This window comes from Ranitomeya variabilis, chromosome 3, assembly GCF_051348905.1.
Source record: "Ranitomeya variabilis isolate aRanVar5 chromosome 3, aRanVar5.hap1, whole genome shotgun sequence".
In the NCBI taxonomy this organism is placed as follows: Eukaryota; Metazoa; Chordata; class Amphibia; order Anura; family Dendrobatidae; genus Ranitomeya; species Ranitomeya variabilis.
The window spans coordinates 437,569,247-437,582,036 of NC_135234.1; the positions used below are offsets into that span (position 1 = coordinate 437,569,247).

At 38.1% G+C, this 12,790-nt stretch overlaps 1 protein-coding gene across 6 annotated transcripts in view; it reads right to left on the bottom strand.

The window, feature by feature from the left end:
* Positions 1-1,188: 1,188 nt before the first annotated feature.
* Positions 1,189-12,790, bottom strand: part of AUTS2 (activator of transcription and developmental regulator AUTS2) — a 1,864,151-nt gene continuing 1,852,549 nt past the window's right edge. For 4 of the 6 annotated variants that reach the window (XM_077296433.1, XM_077296435.1, XM_077296432.1 and 1 more), the window contains 5 exons: positions 11,760-11,837; positions 11,194-11,277; positions 5,719-5,754; positions 5,389-5,602; positions 1,191-4,335 (listed from right to left, as the gene is read on the bottom strand). In XM_077296433.1, the coding sequence (XP_077152548.1) occupies positions 3,102-4,335; positions 5,389-5,602; positions 5,719-5,754; positions 11,194-11,277; positions 11,760-11,837 (1,646 nt within the window). In that variant the 3' untranslated portion in view covers positions 1,191-3,101. Of the gene's footprint in view, positions 4,336-5,388; positions 5,603-5,718; positions 5,755-11,193; positions 11,278-11,759; positions 11,838-12,790 lie in introns of all 6 variants that reach the window. The other 2 variants (XM_077296436.1, XM_077296434.1) reach the window with 1 other exon arrangement.

A 12,790-nucleotide genomic window follows, 5' to 3' on the forward strand; every position in this document is an offset into this window, starting at 1 on the left:
AATACAAAGGAAAAGTGACAACTTTAAGCCATTTTAGAGATCATTTCATCTTCAACTTACTTAACTATTCCCAATAGCAGTAATTTTGACCAAACTTTTACATGCTGCTGTAAATGATGGGGCTTAGGTGCATCATTGATGTGGCCATGTTTTTGGTGCACAGTTCTGCCCCATTAGTTACCAGCCCCACACCTCCCCTTATGATAAATGACAGGACTTTACGGAGCACTAACTTTATTAAATCTTCTGCCCTGGACAAAATGTCATGGCAGGAGCCAAGCGCTCACACAAAGTCCATACATTTGTGAGCCCTTATTCACACTGAGGTTGGCTGCCACAAGGTAAGGTTTTAATACTAAAGACAGGATAGGACCATCCCAACTGTGTATACCTTGTCACAGTGGGATGGCTTTTACATATTTTTATCAAAATAGTGTTAATCAAGTACTCTATATTATTTACATGTACTACTGCTATTTACTTATTATAAGATATATGCTCATTTTGGTTTTTTTCTTGGCTTTTGTCTGTGAAATGGTCACAGTGTGAACGTGCTCTTACACATTGCATGTATACCGAGTTATGCTATAGCTCATTTTGTTGGTTTTAATGAAACATGCCCCTGTTTATAAGATAGGGATGGGTCCCAGAAGAAGGTTTGCATTCCTCAAATGTTCTTGAGATGGGAATACCTATTTGAGATAAATCTAATAAATGTTGTCAAATAACAACTGAATGGTCCAAAGATCATTTACTAACATTACATTAAGATGCACATTTGCACTATAGTTTTACCAGCATCAAAGAATTTTGAAAACCACTGTGTGCAGTAAACTACAAGGAGGGAGCTCATTGAAATCAATGTTCATAATGGATATTATTGCAGTCTAATAGGGATCATGTGACTTTTTAACTTGCCTTCAAAGAGCATTTAATTGGGTTTCTCAAATTGGAATAACACCCTTAAAAAATCTGACTTTATTTTGATCCTTGGAGTTGAATTTTTGTAAATTAATTGCAGTGGTTTAGTGCAGTTTTGCAGCTGAATTCTTCATTAATAAAGAAGGCTAATTTGCTTAGAATTTCTGAATCTGAATTATTTCTCTTGCAGGGAGGGGCCCCTAAAAGATGTTTTGGTGCACAGGAACTACCCCCTCTGTAAGAAATAATTGGCAAATGCACACAAATAAGGACCTGAAAGTTTTGTTCACATTTTTTAATAACATGGCACAATTTACATAACACAAGTCTTCGCTGATGAGGAACATGCTGAAGATTGAGTCGCTTCATTTTATGCTTGTTTTTCCTTTTCAGTTCATTTTTTTCCTCTTTACATATGTACTAAAAAGGAATTTCTTACATACAAGATAAACAGCAAAAGGTTTGTATATAACAATCTCTTTACAATACTGAAAGCTACCACTACTGTTCCAGTGTACATATTCTTCTGGGAGAGTTTGCTCCTTAAAAAACACTGCACAACATCTGGAGTTCACAAAATCTGAAGCTCACAACTAAACCTTCAGTTGACTACTAAAATAGATCTCTGCTTATTAGAAACAACTGTTGGGAATTGTATTCATCGTTTTGCTTTTGCCAAAACAAGATAACAACTTAAGATCACTTTAATACACTAGAAGACCAATGAACTATGATTATTTAATACATATAATTTACAACCCAGTAAACCAAATGTTTATGGTATTTCTTCGGGTAAAGTCATATCCTCTCCAATCAAGGAAATGTTAACAATATCTATGCTTGATCAGAAACTGAACTTATTCTACAAAGGTCTTGGGTAAATGTCAATATTTCATGGATCAGATTGCCCAATGACTTAAGAGACTTCACAAGAGGTGACAATTGCTCAAAAGCTCACCCGAAATCACTGCCCGGTCTAAACGTCTCAGCGATCGAATGATAATATACTCTTTTGTTGTAAATCCCGTTGTATAAACAGTCATTTGGCTGTCACTTGTAATAGGAATTGTAAGAGAGGGGTGGAGGAATGAATATGACTGTTCACATGAACGATGGTTTGAACAATAAACCTAATTTTTGTATCAACTAAAGTAGACAAGCGCTGATCGTCTTGCAATATTGTTGATTGGTGCTCTTTAGTGGCAATTTATCTGCCCGAATAAAAGGACTCTTAGCCAGTTTTGCTGGGTAAGCATAACAGGTGGAAACAAGATGACAGGTTAGGGGTAGACACAGTCAGAAGATGGCCATTGTGCAGTCCAATAGCTAATCATAGTGCACAATTCCACCTGCTTTGGATGTCGAAGTGGGCCCCTGAGCGGCCGCATAGGTTGCACTAACAGTATGTCCGCCCCTGTGACAGGTCTAGTAATTGAAAGTAACCATTGTTACCTTTGCCTTGACACAGTTTTCTATGCATTATGTGAGCCTTATACTTGAGAAATATATTTGTTTGTCTAAATTATCAGAATGATGTTACTGGATATTCAAAATAAAGGGAGATGACTGGAAAAAAAGCAAAAGATGTTGTAACAAAAGCTTCTCAGGGACAATATGACTTTAGTTGTGTAAGTGTGGCAAATGTTCCGTTGTGATCATGGCTTTATAGTGAAAGCCTCCACAATAATTGCATAGTTGAGGGGGTTTAGTTGTCTCTAATAATGTACACAGCACAGTATCAACAGACTGTGTTTTAAATAGTAACATTGTAAACTGCACAGTTTAAGAAGTATTATTGTATTGTTATGTCTATTTACATTTGTACACAGTAAAGCTTTCATCCTATCCTTTTGCATATATGAACCAATACCCAATGAAGCAAGTTGTTTTTTTACATTAATATTTACATGTTCTTTCAATATCATAAGTCTGATACAGCCCATATGGATGTAATGAATTACCTCCTTCAGTTCCAACCAAATGCTTTACATTAGTAAAATAAATCAATTGAAGACAAACATTTGAATTGGCCAAAAGATATGGAAATTTGCAACAGATCCTATACAAAAAGTGAAAATCATTGCTCTTAGAGTTTTTACATTTGTACAAAGATTGTATGTCTTGCACTGATTTAAATCTAATCAGGCCATTTGTCCATCAGCTTTTTTTGTTTTATGTACTTATCGTGCCTCAATATCCTTTAATGTGTGAGAAGGAGGCCTATCTCTTATCTCTGCTGTCAATGGAGTAGTCCTCCTGGGAGAGCCTGGCCGTCCTCCCAATGTAGAAATAAGTGGAGGTGGGGCACTTAGTGCTGCTGTTGGGGGAGTCTTATTAAGAAGTCCATTTTGATGTCCTGCTGTAGGACTGACCCTGGGATAATGCATGCTGGGAAGTCCTGGTGTGATTAAACTTGGATGAGGCAGGTGACCATCCAATGCAGCTGGATGCACAGCATGTAAGCGGGCATGTTCATATTCCTCTCGAAGCATATGTAACCTTTCTCTTTCTTCCAACTGACTTGCTCTTTCGTGGTCCCGGCGTGGGTCTGCAGAAAGATGGTGATGGTGGTGATGGTTGTAGTCATGGGGTTCTCTGTCTCTGAATGATCTGTCTGATTCATATAACCTTGGTGCGGTAAGACGGTGAAGTGGATCATTTCGCAACAAAAAATCCCGTCCAAGAGGATCCCGCCTATGAATATCTAGTCCTCTGTATGGATCTCTCAATGGATCACGCATAGGATCCCAGTGAAATGATGGATAAGGAAAACGTTCACCTCCTGGAATAGGGCTTATACCCATAAAAGGAGTCATCATCCGAGTCCTGTCTAGTCCACCAATACTGTTCATTGGATGCATTCCTGTTACACCTACAGCCATCGGCATGGATGCTAAATGACTTGGATGAACACTTGAAGCAGATATTGGAGGAGCTTGTTCAGAGGCTCTATGGACAGTAGGTACTTCAGAAACCAAAACATCATGGTCTTCCTTTCTTTCTTCTTTAACTTTAACATCGTTACTTTTCTTTTGAGCATCATAAGTCTCATTTTTTCTTTCATTTTCTCGATTAGAAGTGCTATTGGGTCTAGTGCTTTCCATTACTGGTGCCCTGACATAAGGTGAAGGCACCCTTGATAATTGTTTAGCTTCCTCCACAGCTCTACTTTCATGTACAATATTCTCTTTCTCTGAAACATGGTTATCCTTTGCTTTGTGCTCTTCCATGTTATTTTCTTTCCATGAGTCGGAGTGCTCCCTTTCTCTTTCTTTAGGCTTTTCTTTATCTCGTACCTCATTATTTAAGTGACTTCGACTTTGCTCAGATAAACTGCGATTATGTCCCAATGAATTTACTTGGCTAACAGGTGCTGGTGAAGGATGACTAGAATGCCTTTTTTCCAGACTTTCCCTAAAAAAATAAAATAAATCTAATGTAATTGTCATAAGAAAAAGACATTTTAAATATAGATAACATTATTGTGTCTTTGGTTGCAGTCAAATTTGGAATGTTATTGGGAATACATTAAATATATTTGTATTAATAATTGATTGAATCAGCATTGTTCTGAGAAGTGGTTGTCCAGTTTGATCATTAGTTGCCCGAAGGATAAGAAATTTCACTAATAACAAAACAATATTAAAACTTGGGTTTTAATCAGAATTTAAATAAAAATCAACAAGCTATGTATAGTGTACAGACATTTATCAATTAATTACATGTGCAAAGCCAAAATAATGCACATTCTGAGGTTATGTCTATAACTACAGCAATATTATTTACAGTAGAGGGTATCAGGAACTATTTAAATGGGATTTGTCAGTAGGTTTTTGCTATGAAATCTGAGAGCAGCACGATGTAGGGGTAAAGAGCCTGATTCTAGTGATGTATCACTTACAGGATTGTTTGGATAAGATGCCTGTTTTCTCTGTTGTAGATCTAGCAGTGGTCAGTATGCTGATCTGTGTACAACCCTACCTACATTCTGATTGGCAGCTTCCTGTGTACACTGTCAGCAATATGCAAATTAAAGGTGGGGCGAGGTTACACAAATTAGCAGGACTGGCTTGCATGTGAAACCTAGTCCTTCAGTGATAATCCTCAGCTGATAAAACCTGGATTGTAATGAAACTACAGCACACAGACTAATAGGTGACATATCCATGGAATCAGTGTATTTGCCCCTATATTATGCTGTTTTGAAATTAAATAGCAATAACCTGGAAACAGATTCCATTTAATTAATATAAATAGTTTACTGTAAACGACAGGATGTTGTTCAGCTGTGACATCTTCTTTAACTTTTACATTTAAAAAAACATCTAAAAATTTAATTAAATTATCCTAATGCTAAAATATTTCTTAACAAGATAAAACAAACCACATAATTTAGAGGAATATTACAGTATACTATTTGAACATTATTTTACTATGTGAATGCTATAGGTATACTGAATAACAAACCTTTCTTTATCATCCTTGGATGATGATTCTCTTTTCTCAGAATCTCTGTCATGAGTTGAAGCAGAAGTGCTGCGTTCTGGTTCACCTGGTTTTAGCCAAGGTGGAGGAGTTGGGAACGATGGTGGTGTCCGATGAAGTCGGTTCCATGGTTCATGAGGATTGTTGAAGCTCTGCATATTAGGCCCTTCCTTATGGCTAAACATTGAGTTGGAGGCTATAAAAAGATACAATATCAGCATTAAAATGTTTGTATGGACTCAAAAAATTACAAAACCCCCAACAAAATATTTGAAACGCAGAAGAAAGTGTAAATGTTATAGTGGTACTAACCCATAATGAGGGGGTGGTTGAAGGGTCTGGTTGTTTCTTAGGAAAAAAGACAAAGAAAAATGACAGCTTTCCTACATTTTGCTCCCATATAAACATATATGCACTTAACAACTGAAAGCAATACTCATTAAACTTTGGGAAAATATTTAATGGAATTTTATGGGAACAGAATTTGAACCATTTATCAGGTCACATGGCAAAAACAAAGAATAATGGCAACCAAACAAAGAAAAGTTTCCATCAACTTTTTATTACCCTAATTTGTTATATTTACATAGATTTGAATGTCTACCGAAATATGTAATGTACCAAGTATATAACAAAAAAGTTGTAATTTTTTGAAGTAGATGCAATTTTTGGTGGAAGACTTTTCACTTTCTGGTACAGTTTGGTTTGGGGGTAATGTTTGGTTTGGTGACATCTTGTTAAATATTTTCCTAACAATACAAAGCTTTGCTCTGCTTTCTACAAAGTTTTCTGATTATAGTTAAAAATCAATTGTACTTTCAAGTAACTTTTCACAATATACTATCCCTTTGTGTACGTAAAGTATGATAGTTTTAGCAGTTATACATTTTCACCAGTTTTTCCCCTGTGCAGGCTCTGTCTCTGAATTGAAAATGAACTGGTGGCGCTATATCTTCCATACATAGAGATATGGATTCCTGTTCTTCTTTTCTACGTTTGCCCTCAGAAAGAAGTAGCATCATGTAGGAAATTATGCAGGAGCACTGATCAGTGTAGATGTGATTCCTGCAGTGAGGTGAGGTGAAAGACACTTTAGAAAGCTCAGCAAAATATTTCACTGTCTCCCGTTGACTTCTTGATCATTATATAGCTTGCATCCTACATTTTCAACAGTTTATTCCTGTGCAGGATCTGACTTTGTTTGAATTGACCCTGAACTAATGGTGCTATGATGTCTCCCATACACATGGAGAGGTGGATTCCTGCTCTTTCTTCCTAAGTTTGCCCTCAAAGAGAAGCAGAATAATGGAGAATATTATATAGCAGTACTGATCAGTGCAGATGTTTATCCAGCTCTGTGGTGAGGTAAAAGACTTGATAGAAAGCTCAGCAAAATATTTCAGTGTCTCTAGATGTCTGTTTCCTCAATCTACTCCTCATCTTTCCCCTCTCCCTTATCCATAGAGAATAAAAGGCTGTGTAATCTGACCCTCCACAGTGCTGGCAGTATGTCTTGTCATGAGAGCTGCTTTCTTAGTATGGATGACAAATTTGGGAAGCAGGAGGGAAGGGAAGAAGTTTCTCATAATGAAAAGTGAAGCTAAATTCTATGGTAAAATAATGTAATGTTTCTTATATTCATACATATTATTGATATATATATAAAGTTTTTTGAAAGTACAATTCACTTAAAATATCTTTTATATGCACATTACATGTTGCAGCACATAGAATATCACAGAAAGTACAATATATCTGAAGGCTGACAACCTACCCAACATAAAAGAACATTTTCAATAACATAGTTGTTAAAAAAAATCCAAGGAGCAGGTTTACTATTTAGAAAGAAGTACAGTGGGTATGGAAAGTATTCAGACCCCTTTACATTTTTTACTCTTTGTTTCATTGAAGCCATTTGGTACATTAAAAAAGTTTATTTTTTCACATTAATGTACACTCTGCACCCCATTTAGACTGAAAGAAAACCAGAAATGGAGAGTAGAAATTTTTGCAAATTTAATAAAAAAGAAAAACTGAAATATCACATGGACATAAGTATTCAGACCCTTTGCTCAGACACTCATATTTAAGTCACATGCTGTCCATTTCCTTGTGATCCTCCTTGAGATGGTTCTACTCCTTCATTGGAGCCCATCTGTGTTTAATTTAACTGATAGAACTTGATTTTGAAAGGCACACACCTGTCTATGTAAGACCTCACAGCTCCCAGTGCATGTCAGACCAAATGAGAAACATGAGGTCAAAGGAACTGGCCAAGGAGCTCAGAGACAGAATTGTAGAAAGGCACAGATCTGGCCAAGGTTACAAAAGAATTTCTGCAGTACTCAAGGTTCCTAAGAGCACAGTGGCCTCAATAATCCTTAATTGGAAGAAGTTTGGAACACCAGAAGTCTTCCTAGACCTGGCCGTCCAGCCAAACTGAGCAATCATGGGAGAAGAGGCTTGGTTAGAGAGGTAAAGAAGAACCCCAAGATCACTGTGGCTGAGCTCCAGATATGCAGTAGGGAGATGGGAGAAAGTTCCACAAAGTCAACTATCACTGCAGCCCTCCACCAGTCAAGCCTTTATGGCAGAGTGGACCGATGGAAGACTCTCATCAGTGCAAGACATATGAAATCCTGCATAGAGTTTGCTAAGAAACACAAGACGGACTCCCAGACTATGAGAAATAAGATTCTCTGGTCTGATGAGACGAAGGTAGACCTTCTTGGTGATAATTCTAAGTGGTGTGTGTGGAGAAAACCAGGTACTGCTCATCACCTGCCCAATATAATCCCAACAGTGAAACATGGTGATGGCAGCATCATGCTATGGGAGTGTTTTTCAGCTGCAGGGACAGGACGACTTATTGAAGGAAACATGAATCTGGCCAAGTACACAGATATCCTGGATGAAAACCTCTTTCAGAGTGTACTGGACCTCAGACTTGGCCGAAGCTAAATTAACAAAGGAGTGGCTTCAGAACAACTGTGTAGCCATTCTTGACTGGCCCAGCCAGAGCCCTGACCTAAAACCCAATTGAGCATCTCTGGAGAGACGTGAAAATGGCTGTCCACTAACGTTCACCATCCAACCTGACGGAACTGGAGAGGATCTGCAAGGAAGAATGGCAGAGGATCCCCAAATCCAGGTGTGAAAAACTTGTTGCTTCTTTCCCAAGAAAACTCATAGCTGTACTAGCTCAAAAGGGTGCTTCTACTCAATACTGAGCAAAGGGTCTGAATACTTATGTCCATGTGATATTTCAGTTTGTTTTTTTTAATACATTTGCAAAAATTTCTACATTTCTGCTTTTTTTTTCAGTCAAAATGGGGTGCAGAGTGTACATTAATGAGAAAAAAATGAACTTTTTTGAATTTACCAAATGGCTTCAATGAAACAAAGAGTGAAAAATTAAAAAGGGGTCTGAATACTTTCCGTATCCACTGTATAACTCAAACTGAGACAGAAGTCTGCCACACTGCATTAAATGTGCCATATTTAATACATTTTGGGTACTTTTTGCGCCTCATACAAAAAGAAACAAGGTCAGAAGAAGTTAACCAAGAGGTGCTATAAAATTAGACAACAATCAGTCTAAAAAGGATATTAAATATCCGTATTCGCGCTAATAAAAACCCTGAGGACGAAAAATGAAATAAAATCAATCAATGCACAAGATGCAAAAACAATAAGTTCATATCTTGTAAAAATATCCCCCCATCTGGGTGAATTATGACTAGCCTAATACTGGGTGAAATAACTGCAGAGTGATCTAAATGTCATTAAAAGTCTTACCCAGAGAAGGCGTTAATGTCAGTGGAGAGGCTGCTTGACTGAAGGCTGTAATCCCCAGCAACGGCTGGTACTGTTGTGCTAAAAGCTGTAGTCACCGATTCTGTTCACATGCGGCAGCTGCCCCGGCCGGTGGCAGCATGACGCTTAGCTGAGCTGACACACGCAGCGGCGTGCACTCGTGCAGGCAGGCCAGTATCCTGCTAGGTGCGCATAGTGAGAGCGGCGCTGGGAAAGGACCTGCGTGTCGGTGTGTGTAACGTGACTGCTCACGTGACTAGAGGTGCAATACGGATGGCGGTAGGGACCAAAAAAGCAGGTCCTTTCCCAGCGCCGCTCTCATTATGCGCACCTAGGAGGATACTGGCCTGCCTGCACGAGTGCACGCCGCTGCGTGTGTCAGCTCAGCTAAGCGTCACGCTGCCACCGGCCGGGGCAGCTGTCGCATGTGAACAGAATCGGTGACTACAGCTTTTAGCACAACAGTACCAGCCGTTGCTGGGGATTACAGCCTTCAGTCAAGCAGCCTCTCCACTGACATTAACGCCTTCTCTGGGTAAGACTTTTAATGACATTTAGATCACTCTGCAGTTATTTCACCCAGTATTAGGCTAGTCATAATTCACCCAGATGAGGGGATATTTTTACAAGATATGAACTTATTGTTTTTGCATCTTGTGCATTGATTGATTTTATTTCATTTTTCGTCCTCAGGGTTTTTATTAGCGTGAATACGGATATTTAATATCCTTTTTAGACTGATTCTTGTTTTCTACAATCATTGGTGGTGATTGTTATATTCGCAGCAGGAGTAATAACCCTATAATACTTGGCGCCGCTCAGTACCTTATTATTGCAAAATTAGACAACAGTCTCTGAATATGGACCAAATGTATCATTTAGCATGAGCCACTGTAATAAATTTGGTGTCAACTGTAAAAATTAAAAACATTTACTACTCAAAGACAATCTTTTAGCAAATAATGCAAGCTTAGAGAATACCAAGTGTGGAATGTACACACTGTAATGATTCAGTTCTCCTAGCAGTTGTCATGTAACTGCAAGTATGTAATTTGCACACTTGTGGTCAAATGCCAACTAGATTCTCATCTGCTTCTCCAAATTTTCATAGAAGTAAGCCGAATCCTAACAATTTGTCTATTATACACTATTACTATTCTACAAGCTACACTGCTTTCCAAAAGATTGCCATTGGATGGAAATAATAACTAAGAGTATTAGTAAATCTGCCGCAATGGATTTCTCAATTATAAATGCACTCATCTACTTATATTATGTAATTTAGAATATGAAACAGCATGATAAAAATCAGTGTTATCCAATGGAAATAAGCAACTTACTAATTGACTGTTGTTTGCAAAACTGCATGAACTGCCTGATAGTAGCTATGGTCACACTGCAGAAAGTTTGAAGGCTTTCAGGTAGCCCCTTCAGACATATTGATAGTCTTGTGCTGACAAACTGGGAGGAAGTGGAAGCTCCCTGCTATGTGACGCTGTGACAATCCATCACAGGTTGCCTGAAAGCCATTAAATTTCGTGCACTTTTGAAAATGAGAGCCAATTAGAACGATGCTTTCTTTCATATTTAATGAATTTTTTTACATCAGAAAAAGAAAACCCATTCAATAGAAATTTAAAGGAATTTTAAAAAATAAATAAAGGTTTGTTATTTTCCAGAAACAGAATTTGTTAATGTTGATAGGTACATTCACGAGAATTGGAACGAGCTGTTTGTTTTTCTTATATGATCACAGGAATAGCAACCATTTTTGGTTATGGTGAGATACTGAGCGCTTTTGTCAATCAGACAAGCTCAATACTACACAAAGATATTTTACATCATATAAGAAAATTCCCTTTGTGATTACGCAAACTTCCCCTTCTTATAAAAGAAAAGGCAAGGACCTCATGGCGCCATCACAACTACGAAATCTTCCTAACTACAGATGGAATAAAATATCATACTTACTAACTGAAGGATTGCCAAGGCCACCAAAGGCATTTCCACCAACAGAACCAAGACCACTGAATGTTGAAGGCCGATTAAAAGGTTCTAAAACAACATAAGTTAGAAATAATTTAGCTACATGAGAAAGACAAATCATGTGGATATGAGACAATAAAATCTAATAAAAGAAGATATCAGCAAAAACTTTTAAAGGTGTTGTCTCACAAGACACACTTATGGCATATTAATAGGATGATGGTACCAACTTTGGGATCCATACCTACCTCCAGAACAGGATCCTCTCGTGTCAATTTGTATGTGGCTACCAGGGAGTTTCTATATGTATTCATATAGTAATGAATGGATAAAGTTGGCACATGCACAACCACCGCTTTTCTCAATGATGATTGGTCATCAGCTTGAGCGATCCCGTTCTGGAGGTACCAAAGATGTTACCCATATCTGATGGACATTTATGGCACATCCCAATGATATCCCATAAATAACTCTGGTGAGACAACAGTTTTAGTAAATGTACATCTTAAAGGAACATTTTGTATAAATTAGAAAAAAAAATTAATGCATACCAAGATGAGCAGATGGATTGAGAAAATTGCTGTGATGAGGGGGAGGACCAAAATGAGCCCCTGCAGGGTGTGCACCACCTACAAAAGGACAAAAAATCAAATATCAAAATTTTCATAAAATAACGGGGGTATCCAGGATTTATTTTTTCCCTATGGGGTTGAGAACTTATCACCCGGTAGTTACTAATTACCTGTCTATGCTGCCATGCGACAATCTCTCCTGGTTCAAGCAGCAATTCTGATGCTTCCTTTGACTTCACTTTCACAAAGCAGCTCTTTCTCTTCTGCTCTGCTCTGTCAAGGGGGTGTCACTACTGACATCATGCTGATTGTCAGCCAGCTCCCTACAGTTAGGCAGCAGGGAACTGGCTGTTAATCAACATGACATCGGCAGTGACGCCCTGTCGACAGAGCAGTGAGGGAAAGAAGGGACTTCTGTCGTTTTGGTGTCACATGAAGAAGAATTACTGGCAATAGCAATGCATGACCACTCTGAGCTGGAAGAGGTCATCTTGGAGCAGAACAGGCAGGTAGTTAGCAGGTTCTTAGCCCCATAGGGAAAAAATAAAAGTCCCGAATAAGCACTTTAAGTAACCATGGATAAAGACGGCTCTGCTGCTGCGAATCATATGCGGATAATTGGTATATTGATATCATTTAATTAGCAATTATAAACATATAATCTTTTCAGAATCATTTACACTACAATCTGCTAAATGTTGTAAGACTACTATGTTCCTCCATCTTGAAACCATTATTTTCAATCTACAGGGTGGGCCATTCATATGGATACACCTAAATAATATGGGAATGGTTGGTTGGTGATATCAACTTCCTGTTTGTGGCACATTAGTATATGGGAGGGGGAAAACTTTTCAAGATGGGTGGTGACCATGGCGGACATTTTGAAGTTGGACATTTTGGATCCAACTTTTTTTTTTCCAATGGGAAGAGGGTCATGTGACACATCAAACTTAGAGAATTTCACAAGAAAAACAATGGTATGCTTGGTTTTAATGTAACTTTATTCT